This window comes from Rana temporaria, chromosome 3 (genome assembly GCF_905171775.1).
Source record: "Rana temporaria chromosome 3, aRanTem1.1, whole genome shotgun sequence".
Taxonomy (NCBI): domain Eukaryota; kingdom Metazoa; phylum Chordata; class Amphibia; order Anura; family Ranidae; genus Rana; species Rana temporaria.
Window position 1 is genome coordinate 52572941 of NC_053491.1, and position 20119 is coordinate 52593059.

At 45.0% G+C, this 20119-nt stretch overlaps 1 protein-coding gene across 2 annotated transcripts in view; it reads right to left on the minus strand.

Annotated features, from left to right (window-relative positions):
- ADAMTSL3 (ADAMTS like 3) overlaps nucleotides 1–20119 on the minus strand; it is a 634062-nt gene that overhangs the window by 57307 nt on the left and 556636 nt on the right. For both annotated transcript variants that reach the window (XM_040342560.1, XM_040342561.1), the window contains exons 22-23: nucleotides 9906–10033; nucleotides 9025–9153 (exon numbers count right to left, since the gene is read on the minus strand). In XM_040342560.1, coding sequence (XP_040198494.1) covers nucleotides 9025–9153; nucleotides 9906–10033 — 257 coding nt within the window. The remainder of the gene's footprint in view (nucleotides 1–9024; nucleotides 9154–9905; nucleotides 10034–20119) is intronic.

The following is a 20119-nucleotide window of genomic DNA, read 5'->3' on the forward strand; positions in this document are numbered from 1 at the left end:
CCCTCTCTCTGATCTCTGCAAAAAAACAACTTTTCTAAACATTTCCAATTACCATTTTTCTAGTATTTCCATTTTTGATCCTGTCCCTTTAAAGCATGAACAACAACACAGTGTTTGTGCTATGTAATTTGGCCCCCTGTATCACCTGAAATACCTGGCTAATCCTGCCCTCCCCCTGTAAACTGACCATGATATATCATGGCTGCTGAGCCGTGACACTGTAGTCAGTTTACGTGCCTTCATCATCCACTCTCTCCTCTCTGTCCTCCTCTCCCCCCCCACCCTCCTGACTGTCAGCTTGTGACAGTGCCCACCCCTCTCCTCCTGCTGCTCTAATAACTTTATAATTTTCTGGCAATCCACCGGGGTAAGATAATGCAATGTCTGTGCTTTGTCAAAAAAAAAAGCCCCTTTATACATTATTTTCGATCACCGCCTGGCACTCACGTGACCGGCCGACTCTCTCCTCTCCTCCTCCCAACTGACGTCAGCAGGGGATTCTCGGCCCCTCCCACTGTAGCTGTCAGATTAAGAGAGGGAATAGCGGCCACCCACATGAGCGCCAAGCGGTGCTCGGAAATAAGATATGTTTATTTTTAATAAAGCACAGACACTGGAGTCATTGCATTATCTAACACAGGAGATTGCCAGAAAATTAAAAAGTGGGTTTACAACCACTTTAAAGTGGTTCTAAAGGCTATTTGCTTTTCACCTTAATTCATTCTCTGCATTAAGGTAAAAAACACTCCACTAACTCCCCCCCCCCCTTAAACACTTAACAGAGTGCTCTCTCAAGCTAGCGCTGTGCCTGTCTGCAGCAGCACTGCTACCTCTTCCTAGTTTCACAAGAGACACTGAGAGCAGCGGGAGCCATTTACTGTCAGCTGAATTCTGTGAGGAAGGACCAGGGGCGTGGTTGAGACATACTGTGTGTCTTTATGGATGCACACAGCCTGGCTTAGGCGTGTGCCTGCACTGGTGCCCCCTCAGCAAGCCATATGGCCCCCTAGAGGAGAAAACTGGTGAGGGACTCTAGAAGGGGTGGTAAGGGACAGCTTAATGCAATGACATTGCACAGAGCAGGTTACCAATACCATCTGCTGTCGGAAATTACATCTTACATTAAATTGAGAAGCAGTGGGTGCTGACTTCTTACCTCTTCTCCCATGCAGCCAGCGATTTGAGAAGCGGGGTGAGGGGGCGAAAATGACTTCTCACCAGGCGGGGCCTCTAGTAATTTGGGGGGCTCTTCGCAGCTTTGCGGGGCCCTAAGCGGCTTGCATAGTGAGCCTATAGGGCGGATCGGCCCTAGGTACAATGCACACATGCACACCAGTACTATGTGATACCAGGGCAGGACAAACAAAGCAGTTGATGGTCAGAACAGCATCTGGGCTTTACCAGTGTCTTCTTGTATTAAAGTACCCTTAGTGAACTGTGGTGATGTCAAGTAAGCATAGCTCAACCTTGAGTATACCTCCCTCTGCTCCATGTATCCACCTTTGTCTTAAAATTATAATTTTTCGCTGGACAATTATTTTTTGGGATGAATTATTTTCAACAAAAAAAAAATATACATGGCTCCTAAAAGTTTGTTCATCACCCTTCATCAATTTCTCTGTAATCTGGTTTAGCTGTCCAGAAAATGTCAGTAATCCTAGGAACACTTGACAGTTACTGATTGCCTTTTGGAACAAACTGTTATATATATAAACTTTTCTAACAAAGTACAGGTAGCATTATTAAACAACATTTTAGGAAAAAATATATAAAATGTTTGCAATTGATTAAAATCAAAAGAGTGATTTTGGAACTCAAAAGGGAGATATTCAACTTGGAGATACAAGTGGCGTTATCCCTAAAGAAAAACAATATAAGTAAAAAAGGAGCACTAAAAGGAACGGTGAGGTTGATTTACTAAAACTGGACAGTACAAAATCTGGTGCAGCTCTGCATGGTAGCCAATCATAGGTGTGCACCCCTCAAAGCTCAAACACATACAGGGGTTGATTTACTAAAGGCAAATAGACTTTGCACTCTGCAAGTGCAGTTGCTCCAGAGCTTAGTAAATGTGGCAAAGCTTCATTTTGCAAAGAATACCCAATCACATGCAAGGAAAATAAAAAATATCTTTTTTTTTCTTGCACATGATTGGTTGATGAAAGTTAGTTGAGCTTCTGCTCATTTACTAAGCTCTGGAGCAACTGCTCTTGCAGTGTGCAACTGCACTTTGCAAAGTGCACAGTCTTTTTAGTAAATCAACCCCACAGTGTCTCACAAAAGTGAGACACCTCATATTTTATTAAATCTTTTCATGTGACAACACTGAAGAAATTAAACTTTTCTATAATGTAAAGTAGTGAGTGTACAGCTTGTATAACGGTGTAAATTTGCTGTCCCTTCAAAATAACTCAACACACAAAAGTGAGTACAACCCTAAGTGAAAATATCCAAATTGGGCCCAATTAGCCATTTTCCATCCTTGGTGTCATGTTACTTGTTAGTGTTACACTGTCCCAGATGTGAATGGGGAGCAGGTGTGTTAAATTTGGTTTTATCACTCTCACTCTCTCATACTGGTCACTGGAAGTTCAACATGGCACCTCATAGCAAAGAACTCTATGAGAACAAAAAATTGTTGCTGCTCTACATAAAGATGACCTAGACCTAGGCTATAAGAAGATTGCCAAGGCCATGAAACTGAGCTGCAGCACGGTGGTCAAGACCATAGAGCAATTTAGAACAGGCCTCGCCCTAGTCAACCAAAGAAGTTGAGTGCACGTGCTCAGCGTCATATCCAGAGGTTGTCTTTGGGGAATAGACGTATGCATTGCTGCAGAGGTTGAAGGGGTGGGGGGGTCAGCCTGTCAGTGCTCAGACCATACGCTGCACACTGCATCAAATTGGTCTGCATGGCTGTCATCCCAGAAGGAAGCTTCTTCTAAAGATGATGCACAAGAAAGCCTGCAAACAGTTTGCTGAAGACAAGCAGACTAAGGACATGGATTACTGGAACCATGTCCTGTGGTCTGATGAGACCAAGATAAAATTATTTGGTTCAGATGGTGTCAAGCGTGTGTGGTGGCAACCAGGTGAGGAGTACAAAGACAAGTGTGTCTTGCCTACAGTCAATGTGAGATATGTGTGTGTGTATATGTATATATACTGACGGTATCAGTAGGGCAGAGATTGGTGTCAGTAGGACTGTGGATGGTGTCAGTAGTCTTCATTTGTATTTTTGTATTTTTTATAAAAAAAATTTTTTTACATGTTTTTTTATGAGCTCGGTTAAGGGGCTTTGGTGAAATATCAGGGGTATAAACGGGGAATCTGCGCCACACAGAGGGATTGGGCACACCTATGTAGCCAACCATCTTCTAATGCAGAGCTGCACCAAATTTTGCCCTCCAGTTTTAGTAAATCAACCCCACAGTCAGAATTAGTCAAGGATGAGCTAATGCTTGTCAAATTTGTCCGAAGATTTAAAAAAAGAACCCCTAACTTCAAGTTTGTTCAATGACATAACTAAGGGCTGGTTCAGCATAGTGGGAACTAGCAATAAAAATGATAAATTACAACAGTTCCTTTAAATAATAAAGTGAAAAAAAATAAAAATCTTGTGCACTATACATTTTAAAGGAGTTGTAAATAAAAAAATGTATGCTGAAATGACTGTTTACAGGGTATAGAGACATAGGGCCAGATTCACGTAGAACTGCGGCGGCGTAACGTATCGTAGATACGTTACACCGCCGCAAGTTTTCATCGCAAGTGCCTGATTCACAAAGCACTTGCAATGAAAACCTACGCTGGCGGCCTCCGGCGTAAGCCCGCGTAATTTAAAGGGGCGTGTGCCATTTAAATTAGGCGCGCTCCCGCGCCGGACCTACTGCGCATGCTCCGTTTCGAAATTCCCGCCGTGCTTTGCGCGAACTGACGTAATTTTTTCAAACGGCGACGTGCGTAGCGCAATTCCGTATTCCCGGACGTCTTACACAAACGACGTGAATTTTTAAATTTCGACGCGGGAACGACGGCCATACTTTATACAGCACATACGTGTGCTGTGTAAAGTTAAGGCACCCAAAATGACGACTAACTTTGCGACGGGAAACTAGACTAGCAGCGACGTAGCGAACGCGAAAAACCGTCGTGGATCGCCGTAACTCCTAATTTGCATACCCGACGCTGGTTTACGACGCAAACTCCCCCCAGCGACGGCCGCGGTATTGCATCTTAAGATCCGACAGTGTAAAACAATTACACCTGTCGGATCATAGGGATATCTATGCGTAACTGATTCTATGAATCAGTCGCATAGATACTCTGAGAGATACGACGGAGTATCTGAGATACTCCGTCGTATCTCGGCTGTGAATCTGGCCCATAATAGTTAACCGATTCCTTTTAAAAATGATTACAAATAGATAAAAATCAATCATATAATGTACCTGTAGTTTCTAGTTTCGTTTTTGCATGTTGTCTCCTGCCTCTTTGCTGTACAGAGCATACAGAGCCACAGAGCCATACAGAGCAGTGATGGTTTGGAAAACGAAACTGGGGTTTTAGACACACAGTAATCACACCTCCTTGATTAGTGACCACAGAGAGAAAGCTCCCAGCACTGTGGTCATCAGGAAACAGACAACCAGGAAGTGTGGAGATCAGAGAAGAGTTACAGCAACTTGAGAGTGGAGGTTCACCCAAAAATATTTTTTTTTCCCCGTACATACCTTATTTTCACCGCCGCTTCCGTGTATGTCTTCTGCGGGACTAGGCGTTCCTATCTGATTGACAGGCTTTCGACTATCGCGTACTACGCATCACGATTTGCCGAAAGAAGCCGAACGTCAGTGCGCAGGCGCCGTATAGAGCCGCACCGACGTTTGGCTTCTTTCGGCAACTTGTGATGCGCTGTATGCGACGGTCGGAAGCCTGTCAATCAGATAGGAACGCCTAGTCCCGCAGAAGACATACCTGGAAGTGGCGGTTCAAACCCTTTAAGTTAACTGGCAAGTGTGCAGAATACATTCATTTATATAATCTGGAATCTATACTATAAGAATAGTCAACCTGAAAAAAAGAAAGTTTAAAAAAACTTTAATGCTGTAGGTTTACACAAGTCATTACTTTCAGGCGGTGATGCTCAATAAGTCTCCTTTCTGAGTTTCTCCTAATTAATTTAAAGGTAAAGACTGTGCCTGACTTTACATGTCAAACCATAGGATTTTTTGGCAGCCTTTCCCACCATTTATATTTGAGGCCTCTTTTGGTATTATTTTCCCATCCCATTCCTTGTCCAAAGGCAGTTAACTAGTATGGCAGTATTCTTTGACTTGGATTTCAACCCACGTGTTTTAAGTCCTCCAGTGTAGTACAGATTGATGTCCTGCATTGCAGCAATCCATCTGTTATATAAAACTAGTTACATAATTCTAAACACATCTGGGGACCAAGTTTTTCTCTTCCACCTAATGACTTTGAACAGTGTATACATGCTTAATGTAAATCTAGAGTCTGAACAAGGCTCCTGTGTGGTGATGGGAATTTACATCTGAAAACATTAGGTATGTAAGCATATTTTTATATAAAGTGTGCACGCAACATCGCTCCAACCTCTGTTCTATTCCCATACAGCATTAAAAACGAACTTCTTAATCCAACATGTTTTAAGGAACCCAAAATATATATTTGTAGAGTGTAAACTGAATTGACTTATCTTTGCATAAAGGTCAGAAACCCCTATTCTTGTTTGGTAAACTCCATATTTCAATTAAATAGAAAATAAATACTGGAAAAGACCCAGTTCCCCCCCAAATCCTGCCTCTAAAAACAGTTGGAAGTTTTGACAATACAAAGTACATTGCATATACTGGTGACAGTTTGTTTCTAAATATTTTTGCATATATATATATATATATATTTATATATACTTTATATACACACACTTGTAATATATGTTTCTGTATCTATCTATCTATCTATCTATCTATCTATCTATCTATCTATCTATCTATCTATCTATCTATCTATCTATCTGTCTGTCTATATACAGTACAGACCAAAAGTTTGGACACACCTTCTCATTCAAATAGTTTTCTTTATTTTCATGACTATGAAAATTGTAGATTCACACTGAAGGCATCAAAACTATGAATTAACACATGTGGAATTATCCATAACAAAAAAGTGTGAAACAACTGAAAATATATTTCATATTCTAGGTTTTTCAAAGTAGCCACCTTTTGCAGCAGACACATCTCTAGAACTGTTAAGAGGATACTGTGTGTCAGCTTGTATTTAAACCGGCCGCTCTGTATGTAGCTTCTGACAGCAGCCCAAAATGGTAAATGATAGGGGCCCCATATTTTGACCAGTTGTGGGATGGGCCTTAAGCTACATACCCACCCCCCCCCCAAATGAGGGGTCTCTGTGGCCCCTGGTCGCCAAGCTACAATCCTCAAAGTCAATCTTTTTTTTATTTTTCGGCAAATGGGCCTATCTTGAGGAAGGGGCCCGGAGCTGCAGCTCCAATAGCCCCTGCCCATCTACCAGGTTTTTATTGTCGCCTGTGTCACTGTTGATAAAATTCAACACTTATCAGTAGGGTTGTCCCGATACCACTTTTTTGAGACCGAGTACAAGTACCGATACTTTCTATCAAGTACTCGCCGATACCGAATACCGATACTTTTTTTTTTTTGTCATGTGACAGTGGCGTTTTTTTTTTTTTACACATTTTTTTTTTTACAGTGATTTTTTTTATTTATTTTTTAGAGGTTTTTTTTTTTTATCAGCCCTGTTGGTGAGATATCAGGGGTCTTAACAGACCTCTGACATCTCCCCTTTAAGACAGAGAAAGGGACTAAGGACACCGATTCCCCAGTCCCTTTCTCTGCAGCCTCAGCTGAAATTAATAGAGAGAAGCTTCTCTCCATTCATAAACTGAAGCATCCTAAACACAGGTTACGATGCTCAGTTATGTGAATGGACAGAGTCAGTGATCACTGACTCTGTCCATTCGGAAAAGGTAAGAGCTGGGTTTAGCGGCTCCTACTTCCGCTCTCCATCCTGACAAATTGAGGGGGGAGAGCAGCACGGAGGGGGGAGAAGATGGCATGGAGGACAGCGGGACTGAGTGGAACAAAACAGCATGGGGGGAGAGCGGCACAGATGGGGACAAGACAGCACGGGGGAGAGCGTCACGGAGGGGGACAAGACAGCACGGGGGGAGAGCGGCACAGAGGGGGAGAAGACAGCACGGGGGAGAGCGGCATGGAGGGGGACAAGACAACACGGGGGAGAGTGGCACGGAGGGGGACAAGACAGCACGGGGGAGAGCGGCACAGAGGGGGACAAGACAGCACGGGGGGAGAGCGGCACAGAGGGGGACAAGACAGCACTGGGGGGAGAGCGGCACGGAGGGGGATAAGACAGCACAGGGGGAGAGCGGCACGGAGGGGGACAAGACAGCACAGGGGGAGAGCGGCACGTAGGGGGACAAGACAGCACAGGGGGAGAGCGGCACGGAGGGGGGAGAAGACGGCATGGGGGACAGCGGGACTGAGTGAAACAAAACAGCATGGGGGAGAGCGGCACGGAGGAGGACAAGACAGCACTGGGGGGAGAGCGGCACAGAGGGGGACAAGACAGCACGGGGGAGAGCGGCACGGAGGGGGACAAGACAGCACAGGGGGAGAGCGGCACGTAGGGGGACAAGACAGCACAGGGGGAGAGCGGCACGGAGGGGGGAGAAGACGGCATGGGGGACAGCGGGACTGAGTGAAACAAAACAGCATGGGGGAGAGCGGCACGGAGGAGGACAAGATAGCAGGGGGGACAAGACAGCAGGGGGGAGAGCAGCACAGAGGGGGACAAGACAGCACGGGGGGACAAGACAGCATAGGGGGAGAGTGGCACGGAGGGGGACAAGACAGCACGGGGGAGAGCGGCACGGAGAGGGAGAAGACAGCACGGGGGGAGAAGACAGCACGGAGGGAGAAGACAGCACGGGGGGAGAAGACAGTACGGGGGGAGAAGACAGCACGGGGGAGAAGACAGCACGGAGAAGACTTGTAACTCCCCCCACCACCCGATACCTGACTGCCCAGGTATCGGGTGAAGCATCGGAGCATTTCAGCCGAGTACAAGTACTCAGGAAATGCTTGGTATCGGTACCGATACCGATACTAGTATCGGTATCGGGACATCCCTACCCATCAGTAAACAAAGTGAGGAAAATAAAAATGAAAGGGAAAGATATTATCATTGCCCTAACTTAAGGGGACATTTTCTACTCCCTCTCTTACCCAAATGGGGCACAGTCAGTAGTAAAACTACTTCTAATTTTTTTTTTTTTTTACATCAGTCATGGCAATTCAAAAAAAAAAAAAACATATACAGTATATGTACACTATATTTGTGAGGTCAGGCACTGATGTGGATGAGCAGGTGTGGCTCGCAGTCTCCACTCTAATTCATCCCAAAGGTGCTCTATTGGGTCGAGGTCAGGACTCCAAACTTGCTCATCCGTGTCTTTATGGTCCACATCAGTGCCTGCCTTTACAAATGCACTCCTGGAAGAATGGTCAAACATTCCCATAAACACACTCCTAAACCTTGTGGACAGCCTTCCCAGAAGAGATGAAGCTGTTATAGCTGCAAAGGGTGGGCCAACGCAATATTGAACCCTATAGACTAAGACTGGGATGCCATTAAAGTTCATGTGCGTGTGAAAGGCAAGTGTCCCAATACTTTTGGTAATATGGTGTGTATATATATATATATATATATATATATATATATATCTGACATTCCACTCCAAACATGACCTCCACTAAATAGTATTGGGATCTAAAAATATACATGTTTCCAATGCAGTTTAAAATATACATTTTTTCCCCCGTATAAAAACATTTCACTGTTTATGATAACGCCAATGAAAGGACTGTGTGATTACGATTTGAGAACTATCTATGATGAACAGATATACTGTATGTTGACAAATCAGCCAGCTTGTATTACCTTTTACAGGGCAATCCAGAGTTACATTCAGTCCCGTTCTGGTCACCAAATTGTCACCCACAATGGCCATTATGCTGTCCCTGTTCAAGCTGGTGATGTTCCTTCTGAAGATCTGGATAACAGGTGCTTCTTTAATTGAAAGCAAGAAATATATGAGCACTGTTTTATGAATGTTATTGTATGTTATATCATTGAAAGAAAATGTCTTGCATTGAGAATACCTAGAACCTAGCATGACAACAATAAGTATGGGTTAGTTGATGAAAAAGGGGATTCGGTGGGCAAGTGGTACAGAGTCAAGTGGCAACGTGCTTTTAAGTTGGGGAAGAATCCTACTTCAGTGCACAGAAAGTAAAATCTGGTGTTAAATGAGGTACTGGATAATATATTTAGGTCTCTGGCAGAAAGGTGATACAGCGTTATTTATGGAAAGAAACAATGCCAGGGCCCATAAATGGGACGAATATTAGCTAAAAAGGTAAACTAGACCACGTTTACTGAAAACTGTTTTGTCAGTTGCCAGGTACCCATGAGGACCTTGAATGCAATGATGGATGAAGTAGGTCTTAGGGGGGTCACACATGCATATTACAATATATACACTTCTAGTACAATAGGTTTTCTACACAAAAACATTTGGCATGTGTGCTGAACTTCTCTGTAGGTCAGACCTGGCCATTAATGTGGATTGCTAGATCTTTTGCAGATGGGAATGTTCATAGCTGTGAACAAGTAGTGCACAGCATCCTGCCAAGTTCAACCTCAATCTAATCTATACAAGATCAACTAGAAAGTCATTAAAACATTTTCTAAAGTAGATTTTGGCAGAAAACATTATTTTAGCTCAGCAGTAATACAGGTATACCTAGTGGGCAACTTACCTGCAAAGTATAAGTGTGAATATTCCATATCAGACCCTTGCCCATTAACAGCTGTACACTGATACAAGCCCATATCTTCCACCGTTGGATTTTCTATAAGAAGTGTTCTACTGTTCTCTAGTGAAACCCTATGGAAAAGGCAAAAACATGATAGATTCACTTGGTTAAGGAACTAGTAGGTGGCAGTATGGTTCTAGATGCTGAAACTTCAAAACTTCATAAATAAAGGGAAGAACAAAATAAAGCATAAAATAAAGAACACAAATAAAGTGAAGATCATTCATTATTTTTGGCCATCCTCCTCCACGGACAATAGAAATCATTGTAAACCTGTCATAGAAATTATTCATTTTAGCTTGTGCATGTGGAAACATTCTGCCCAGTATATAAGCTAATGTTTAGAAATTGGCTATTTTAGTAGTGAACCGAGGGGCAGAGTGTACAACAGGTGTCAGGCCCCGTACACACGACCGAGGAACTCGACGTGCCAAACACATCGAGTTCCTCGTCGAGTTTTCCCATTGACTAACGAGAAAATAGAGAACATGTTCTCTTTTCGGCCCGACGAGTTCCTCGTCGGCTTCCTCGCTGAAAAGTGTACACACGACCGAGTTTCTCGCCAGAATACAGCTCCGACCGAGTTTCTGGCTGAATTCTGCAGAGAAACTCGGTCGTGTGTACGGGGCCTCATACGACACTGAATCTTCACTATGACAGAACTGAATTAGGCTACGTTGCTTACAACTTAGCATATAAATGTTTTGTGACCATATTAGTGCTGGCAACTCGGGATTATCGAATGTGTCTGGGTGCGAATCATAGGACGTTTGCCAAATCCATTTGTCTGAAAATGTACAACTTAAATCTGATCCCTATGATGGGTGCATTTCTGGCCATCACCTAAAAACTATGGGGAGCCACACACTGTCATAAGGGACGTGTAGCTCTTTATGATTTGGTAAAATAGGATGGCTTCCCCATCCAATCCTCTACAACAGGGGTGTCAAACTCAATTTCCTCGTAGGCCGCATCAGCATTATGATTGTTCTCAAAAGAGCCGGTTGTATCTGTAAGATTAGATGTTCAGCGCATCCCCTCCGATTACATTAGATGTCAAGAGCCACCCCACCATCAGAAGTTGAGTCCCCCACTTTCCCTTAGATCACAGTGCACCCCCCTTTCCTTATGCTGCTGCTGGGAAGAAGCTGGATGCATTGCTTGAAAGTAGAAAGTAGGGGTCTGAAGGAGGCGCAGAAGAGGACTGGAGCTCTCCTGCAACTGCAGGAGAGGTGCGGGGGCCACATGAAATGGCATAAGTAGCAACTGCTGCTCCCTGCTTATTGTCCCCTCCCACTATGCTTCTGGGGTTCTTTTCTCAGTATCCAATAACATGATTTTTTGCACATCCTCCTGCAGCACGTAAATGGTGCTGTGCTGAAATACTTCAGCCAGCTCCTCCATGCTATCTTGCAGGGCAACAGTGGGACTAGCTTAAAGGGTTCCAGAAGAAGGTGCATTTGCAGCTTACTGGGAAAATGTGGTGCTCTGTAACTAGGAGGAGAACCATGGCCTCCTCCATATACTCAGGTTATATAGCACTGCCAGAAAGAACTTACGCATGCCCTACTAACTGCACTTGAAGAACCTTGGCTTCCTCATTTAAGCCTACAAGACATTACGAGTACAGGGGATTACATGAGTTTATTAGCAGCTATGGCAATAGGGGGATTAAGGATACAATGCCTAATTTCACCTACAAAGTGTACTGCACAAATATGCAATAATGTGCTGCAAACAGGTTAGCATGGTGAGCCAACCACACTGTTAATACAGCCTACAACTATCTCTCCTGTAAAGCACACTGTTAGCTCTCCCTATCAACTCCAAGTCTCAACATACACAAAAACCTGCCCTGAACCCCGAAACAAAAGAAAACTCCTATTATTGATCCTTCCAAGCCACCTAACCGCACTTCAAAGGCCAAGAAGTGCATTATCGGAAATTGGTTGCTTTAGAGATAAACGATTGCAGGAGTTTGCCACTTTCCCAAACCGCGAATGTCTTGAGTTTTGCATTGAACTAATGTTTTACCCAACCCCAAAGATTATCCCTAATAACAACCCATGCAGAGTTTCCATATTTCCAGTCTGGGCCTACCTGTTATTTTGAAGCCTTTTACTATTCTTTCTTATTGTTGCTGTACCAATTCACAGTGCTCTGTAACTTTTTGTTTTAAATATTGTTGTCTTTAAGCTGAGAAATGGAATGGTCTGTCGGTTTGCCCCAACCAATTTATATACAAGGTGTAATATATCCCCACAGAGCACTTTTTGCCTGGGTTCAGTGCACTGCCAAAACCAAACAAAGCCTAATCTCTTAATTCTCTGATTGAATGGGGAGACTACAGAACAGAGCCATCAATCATTAGACAGGGAATTGCAGAAGGATTCAGTGCTGGCAGAGAATACATAGTGTGTGCCATTTTAAAGCTACCATGTGACGAGGTAAGAGGGAAGTTAGCAGAGTCTCCTGTGTGCCACTAATACAGAAAAGTCAATTCAATGCCAGCAGTGAAAGCCTCAACAATCCTTGTCTAATTTTTAAGATCCATTTATGAAAATATTTGTTATAGACTTTTTGGTATTCTGCATTTAATCACATGGCTCAAGGGATTCATAACAGGGAATTCTTCCAAGCTGAAATAGGCTGTATGAAGGATGAATATAATAAAAGGAAACATGGCAAAAGTACATAAAAAAAATCCTCCAGGAACCTAAGTCCACAGGTCTGATGCTTGTGACTAATTGTTGCCAAGCCTAAGGATCAAGGTTGATTTCTGGTTTATGTCCCTTTTCTTCTGCTGCCCAAGTCTGGAGCTTGCTTTGAAAAGAGAAGTTTCAAAAATAGCAATCTTTGCATTTAGCATAACATGGTTATACTGGTAACTAGACCGAGCAAGGCTGTATGGAAAGGAACAAACACAGTTCCAACAATCTAGGACATACAAATGATTTTGGTCAATGACACATGAAGAACCTCTGAGGCCTCGTACACACGACCGAGTTTCTCGGCAAAAACCAGCAAGAAACGTGCTGTTTTTTTTTTTTTTTTGCCGAGGAAACCGGTCGTGTGTACATTTTTCGACGAGGAAACTGTCGAGGAACTCAACGAGCCAAAAAGAGAGCAAGTTCTCTTTTTCCTCGACGGGAATGGAGAAAATTGGCTTGTCGAGTTCCTCGACAGCCTAACAAGGAACTCGACGAGCAAAACGATGTGTTTCGCCCGTCGAGATCCTCAGTCGTGTGTACGAGGCCTCACTCTACCTTCAAGCCTACCAGACATTATGAATACAGGGGATTCCCTAACCTTATTAGTATCTATGACAATAAAGGGGTTAAGGATGTAGTGCTTTATTGCACCTAACAATGTGGTGATTTAGAGTACCAAAGTGAACTGCACAAGTATATGATAATATGCTGCAAACAGATTAGCTTTGTTAACCCACCACACTGAAATTCACTGTAAGAAAGCAGAATACAGCATACTCAATATTGCTGTTTACAATACAGCATACAACTGCCTCTCCTGGAAAACACACTGGTAGCTCTCCCTATCTACTCAATCTCAAAAACCTTGACCCAAATGTAATGTAGCACTACCCTTCAGGACTTGCTGGATTTAACTAGTTCTTCCCAAAACAGTGCATATGCAGCCAGGCACACACTAATAGTTAATTGAATAGTCTAGAGCTTGGTCTTTTTATAGTTGATTACTGGTAGAACTTGGGAAGGGATGGGGGGTGAGATCTGAAGAAACGCGTCATCTTATTGGTCGCTTCGTCACTTACGGTTCACGGATCCTCTCGAGCTTGCGTTCCATGCCAACACGCACTTCTGGTTTACGGTTTCCGGATGCTGCTAAGCTTGTACGGCCTGCAGCTCAGCCAGCCTTTCGGACACCTACAGAGGCTTCACCGCTGTTTCATTCTCCTGCGGCTCCTCATGTGACCGTGGACTACAGACAGGGCCGGCGCTAGCAATAGGCAGATCAGGCGGCTGCCTAGAGCGCCAGATTAGGGGGAGCGCCAAAATCCGGATCCCCAGCCACTCGGGAATCAGATTATTAAAATCCCACCAGGACCGCCTGTGAATACAGACGGACCGCTCTATCCCCAGCCTGCAGTAGCGGCGCGGCAGTGAGAACATGATCTGAGGTCTGAGGGAAGAGAGCCGGGATGAGAAGCAGCCGGCCGGAAGTGCCGCATGATCGGTGGAGGGGGAGGATGAGATGGGAGCCCTGTGGCTGCATGTAGTGTAACTACGGCGGGCTTGCCGTGATATCCGCTCCCCCCTCCTCCTGGGCGCTCGGGGATCTGGTTTGAAAGGACAGGCAGGGGCAGCGCCACTCTCCTGGAGCCGGAGTAAAGTAATCACCGCGGCTGGCTCAGGTATAGTGGAAGCACAGGCAGCGCTCCGTGCTGTAGCCTGCGCCCAGTCAAAAAAAAAGCAAACACTGACTCTGCTTAGTTAATAGTGCATTGCACTGTGTACACAGGGGGGAACTGTTATGTGGGGGGCGGCTTAGGCAGACGTGCAGGGGGGTACTGATATGTGTGGGGGGGGGGCAGACATGCAGGGGGGGTACTGATGTGTGTGGGGGGGCAGACATGCAGGGGGGGTACTGATATGTGTGGGGGGGGGGCAGACATGCAGGGGGGGTACTGATGTGTGTGGGGGGGCAGACATGCAGGGGGGGTACTGATGTGTGTGGGGGGGGCAGACATGCAGGGGGGGTACTGATGTGTGTGGGGGGGCAGACATGCAGGGGGGGTACTGATGTGTGTGGGGGGGCAGACATGCAGGGGGGGTACTGATGTGTGTGGGGGGGGGGGCAGGTGTGTGGGGGGGCAGACATGCAAGGGGGGTACTGATATGTGTGGGGGGGTACTGATATGTGTGGGGGGGCAGACATGCAGGGGGGGTACTGATATGTGTGGGGGGGCAGACATGCAGGGGGGGTACTGATATGTGTGTGGGGGGGACAGATGTGCAGGGGGGTACTGATATGTGTGTGTGGGGCACAGGGACGGACGTGCAGGGGGGTACTGATATGTGTGGGGGGGCAGACATGCAGGGGGGGACTGAATGTGTGTGTGGGGCACAGGGACGGACGTGCAGGGGGGTACTGATATGTGTGTGTGGGGCACAGGGACGGACGTGCAGGGGGGTACTGATATGTGTTTGGGGGGGCAGACGTGCAGGGGGGTGCTGAATGTGTGTGTGGGGGGGGGTGTGCAGGGGGGTACTGATATGTGTTTGGGGGGGGGGGCAGACGTGCAGGGGGGTACTGATATGTGTGTGGGGGGGGGACAGATGTGCAGGGAGGTACTGATATGTGTGTGTGGGGGCAGACATGCAGGGGGGTACTGAATGTGTGTGGGGGGGGGTGTGCAGGGGGGTACTGATATGTGTTTGGGGGGGCAGATGTTCAGGGGGTACTGATATGTGTGTGTGTGGGGGGGCAGGTGTGCAGGGGGGTACTGAATGTGTGTGTGGGGGGGGGGGCGTGCAGGGGGTTACTGATATGTGTTTGGGGGGGCAGACGTGCAGGGGGTACTGAATGTGTGTGGGGGGGACAGAAGGACAGATGTGTGTGTGCGGGGGGGCCGATGTGCAGGGGGGTACAGAGGGGAACAGATGTGTGTGTGTGTGTGTAGGAGGGACAGGCGTGCAGGGGGTACAAAGGGGAAACAGATATGTGTGCAGGGGGGAACAGGTGTGTGTGTGTGTGGGGGGGGGGGACAGATGTGCAGGGAGGTACTGATATGTGTGTGTGGGGGCAGACATGCAGGGGGGTACTGAATGTGTGTGTGTGTGTGGGGGGGGGGGACAGATGTGCAGGGAATACAGAGAGGGAACAGATATGTGGGGGGGGGAAAGATGTGCAAGGGGGTTACAGAGGGGTAGCAGATGTGTGTGGGGGGCAGATGTACAGGGGGAGGGGTGTGTGCAGAGGGGAACAGGCATGCAGAGTGATACAGTGATGGGGTGAGAAGGTCCAGAGGCACAGGTGCAAACCTGTGGACCACTGCTGAAGAAATAGGTGCCGCAAATTTTTTAGTGAGGGGCGGAGTCAATGTGTGTGTGTGTGTGTGTGTGAGAGGGGGGGGGGGCGGCAAAATTAGGTTTCGCCTAGGGTGTCAAAAATCCTTGCACCAGCCCTGACTACAGAGTGACCCTGGACCCTACATTACCTATAGACTTTATATCACTATTTCTCTGTGAGTAGCCACTTGGCTTGTCTGTTGAATTAAATTAACTTTTAATGCTACACTTAGTCTGGTGCACCTTGTTCCTTTTCTATTTTATTTTCTCAGAGTTGTGCTTCCACTTCCAAGGCTGCTGCTGCCTGTGTACATTCAAATTGACTATATCTACCTCCCCCTCTCTTTTCAACCAAGTTTGGGACTATTACGCATTACTACAGACATTATTCTTGCGCCATCTCCCTTTTTTTTTTACAATTCTGCTCAAGAATCCTGGAACAGGATCAGTCCATGGGTGTAGCCTCTTGCAAAGTAATCCAGCATCCAGTCCCAGGGGCGCCAAGGGAAAGTAGCCCCTCTCCTCTCAGCTCATCGATCCATTCCCTCAGGAGGAAGAAAGTCAATCTCCTCAGGACGCTAGAGTATCTAACAGCATCCCAGCCACCAACTGGGGACACCCCTTTCTAAGGGATTAGCTTGGCCTTGCTTGATATTCAGGCTGGTTATTTTAAGACTCCCTCCTAAGCTCTAGAAACTTCTTCTAGAATCATGGGGCAGCAATCAAAATCCCAGTCTGTAAATGGATCAAGCAAAATAATCACTGCTCCTCTAGTTACAGCAGGAGCCAAAAGCTACATTTGCCTAGCAGCCTAACTAGGAGGGTTCTACAATAATTACACTTATCATTCTAATTGATGATGACAGTAAGTGGATGTATTTTCAGTTTATCTGAACAGAAAGGCTGAGATAGCAATTGCCATGACTTTATGCAAATGAAAAAGGAACCACATCAAGGTTATCAGCCATAGGACAATTGTGTTGTTGTTTTTTTTGGCATTCTATAAAGCAATAATTACACAAAGACGAAAAATTAAGCAATTTCAAGGCATACCAAGAACACTCCAACATTAAATTACTAGTTGGTTGTGCAGCACTATAGTGTTATAAATACAACCATGGCAACCTGTAGTTCACTACCTGAACAATTTTAAAAATCTTATCAGCTTCCTTGATGCTTAAAGTGGAACTTTATCCAATAAAAAAAAAAAAATGGCATACAGCCAGGATTTTTAATTAAATCAGTGTACAAAGTTCGGCTATGCTGAGATGAATGATCTCCCACATATGGGTGGAAGTGACATCATCTCAGCCTGGCCAATGAAAATGGATGTAGATTGGTACCCAGAAGCTGATCAGGCCGAAGATGACAGCAGCCGTCTGAGAGCTCTGGGCCACCAGAGCACCGGAGAGAAGGTGAGTATAGTTCTACTTTAAAAATACATTGGTGCAAAACTACCTTACATCTCCCAACTGTTGATGATGGGAAAGTGGCAAAAGATAAAGACACATCCCATTAATAAATTAATGCAAACCATGAAGAATTAACGTAGGCAAAGGCAAAACTTTTTCTCCATTATGGATAGAGTAACCTGTTATCTTTTTTGCCATCTTTTTGAGATGGGAGCGAGGGACACCTATTATCAAATGTATGTAGGCATAGGACACACCCCCTGCCACGCCCCCTTAAAGGAGAATTATACAAAAAATATTAGTTAAACCCACAAGCTTTATTTTTACCACTTCTATTCCTTCATATTGGCTTTTGACGTTTAAAAATGCAGCAATTTAGTAATTGGATGAAGGATTTAGCACTGGGAAACCCTTTTTGAAATATAAAAAGTGCATTTTATATACAATTATATAGATCAGACCAAAATGAGGGACAAATGAAGAGGAACGAGGGACAGAGGGACATTGTTCCAAATCAGGGACAGTCCCTCAAAATCAGGGACAGTTGGGAGGTATGCCATTAGGGGAGATGTTCCTTCATTTCCAGTCCCACAGCCTAAATAGGAAGTGAGAGGAAATCCAATATGAGGGAATCCTTGGTCATCAGCAGGGTTACCAGAAATAGTGTGCCCACTGCAAATTTCCTTTCGATAACCACCATGCCCTAAGGAGATGTGACTATTTAAACTTAGCCTTTTTGGGTGGTAGTCAGCCCAAGCTGATTTATAGTGTATTTGTTCACTTGGTTTTCCCTTAGCTCACTGTTGCTATTGCTTCTCTTTACTACCAGAAGTTGTCGGTAACTCAGGCAATAGTATGAGGTGCCACAGTGATGCAGAATTATGAAAGTTTATGTTGCTTCTAGCCAAACAGTAGCAGATTTATTGCAATTGATGCATGCTGGGGGGTATACAATATTGGGGTTGACCATTTGAGCTTTCAGGGCTGAGGTCTGGGGAGTTTTTGCTGAATGTTTTATTCTGTTAGGCTCATAGCCTGTGTGGGGCCCAGCATTTGCTCTGTGCTAGGAGTTAAGCCATAAGTGGTCCTCATAAGCTGTCCTGTCTGGTCCAGAAGGAAGCTGAACCAGGATTGAGAACCAGGAGGAAGACCCTGCTGGAGGACGAAGCCAGGAAAAAGCCTGTGTTTCTTGTAGGAGCCTGGTGACTCTCTTGGCAGGATGCATGGAGGTCTAGAAGCATGCACAGAGGCATAGACCTAGGGAAAAGTAAGATAAAGTCTACTAATCGGCCAGAGGTGCTATCTAATAGTGTTGCTGGTGTTGGTTTAATGACTTTTTACACTGTACAAGCAGATTCAGGACATGGAAGTTTGTTACCCTAACACAAAGTGACTGGCACCCAATGTTCCCCCACCTTTCAGCCATGGACTCAACCCTTGGAAAATGCTAGCCCCCTCATGTCTCTGGGGTATTCCACCTGCCAGGGGCACAGAAATCAAAAAGGGTTGACAAAGGGTTCTAATCCATCTCCACTCTATCCAGAAGTTTTGTATTTAGTTATATTTTAAAGAGAAAATATGTTTGGTTAAACCTACTTGTAAATTTTGTCACCACTACTTTTTCTTTATACTAGTGTTTTAAATTAAAATGTACAATATCCTGAAGGTTTGATAAAAACTGAGAGCAATGTACACAATTTTGTCTGGGTGTACACTATATTGGACTGAAATGAAGGCACATTTGAGGAGGAAAGAGGGACATAGGGATTTAATTCCCAAACAGTGAAAGTCCCTCCAAATGATAGACAGTTGGTAGCTATGCTACCAGATGAATTTTGGAAGAATCCTATAAATATTTTAATTATCAAGATATGGCAGAAATAATCCAACAGAGAAAAAAATCCTTAACTGATTCACCTGGACTCCAAATGTTCTCCAGGCACTCAAGATAAGAATAAATGTCAAATACAGTAAAGAAAAATAACATGTTAGTTATTAGGTGCCGATATAAAAGGAAGGAAGCCACTGCCACACTAATCACAGACATACGTTGCTGGAGTTGGAAGAGGATGCAAGATCAAAGCGATGGATGCGTCTATTAATATATCTTCATCTTCATCCCCCACTCATTCAGTCTTGGTGTACGTTTATTATTATTTTTTCTCTCAAAGTTAAATTTAAAAGTCCTTTAGATATAATCACAGCAAGAAGGAAGACATACATCTTCCCCGTTTGTCCATTTTCACTGCATTTTGGCTGCTACGGGAATCTTTGATTGTGGAATCTTCATAATGGTGCTCTAAAGGCCTAATATACATCAGGATACAAGGGGGGAGAAGGCAAGCTGGCGGAGGCAGTGTGATGCTTCGGGCAACGTTCTACTGGGATACTTTGGGTCCTGCCATTCATGTGGATGTTACTTGACATTTGCCATCTATCCAAATATTGACCAAGTACACCCTTTCATGGAAATGTTATTTTCTGGTGGCAGTGGCCTCTTTCAGCAAGATAATGCGCCCTCCCATACTGCAAAAACTGTTCAAGAATAGCTTGAGGAGCACAACAACATGTTTGAGGTGTTGACTTGGCCTCCTAATTCTCCAAATCTCAATCCAATCGACCATCTGGAAAAACAAGTCTGATCCAAAGAAGTCCCACCTCACAACCTACAGGACTTAAAGCGGATGTCCGCTGAAAA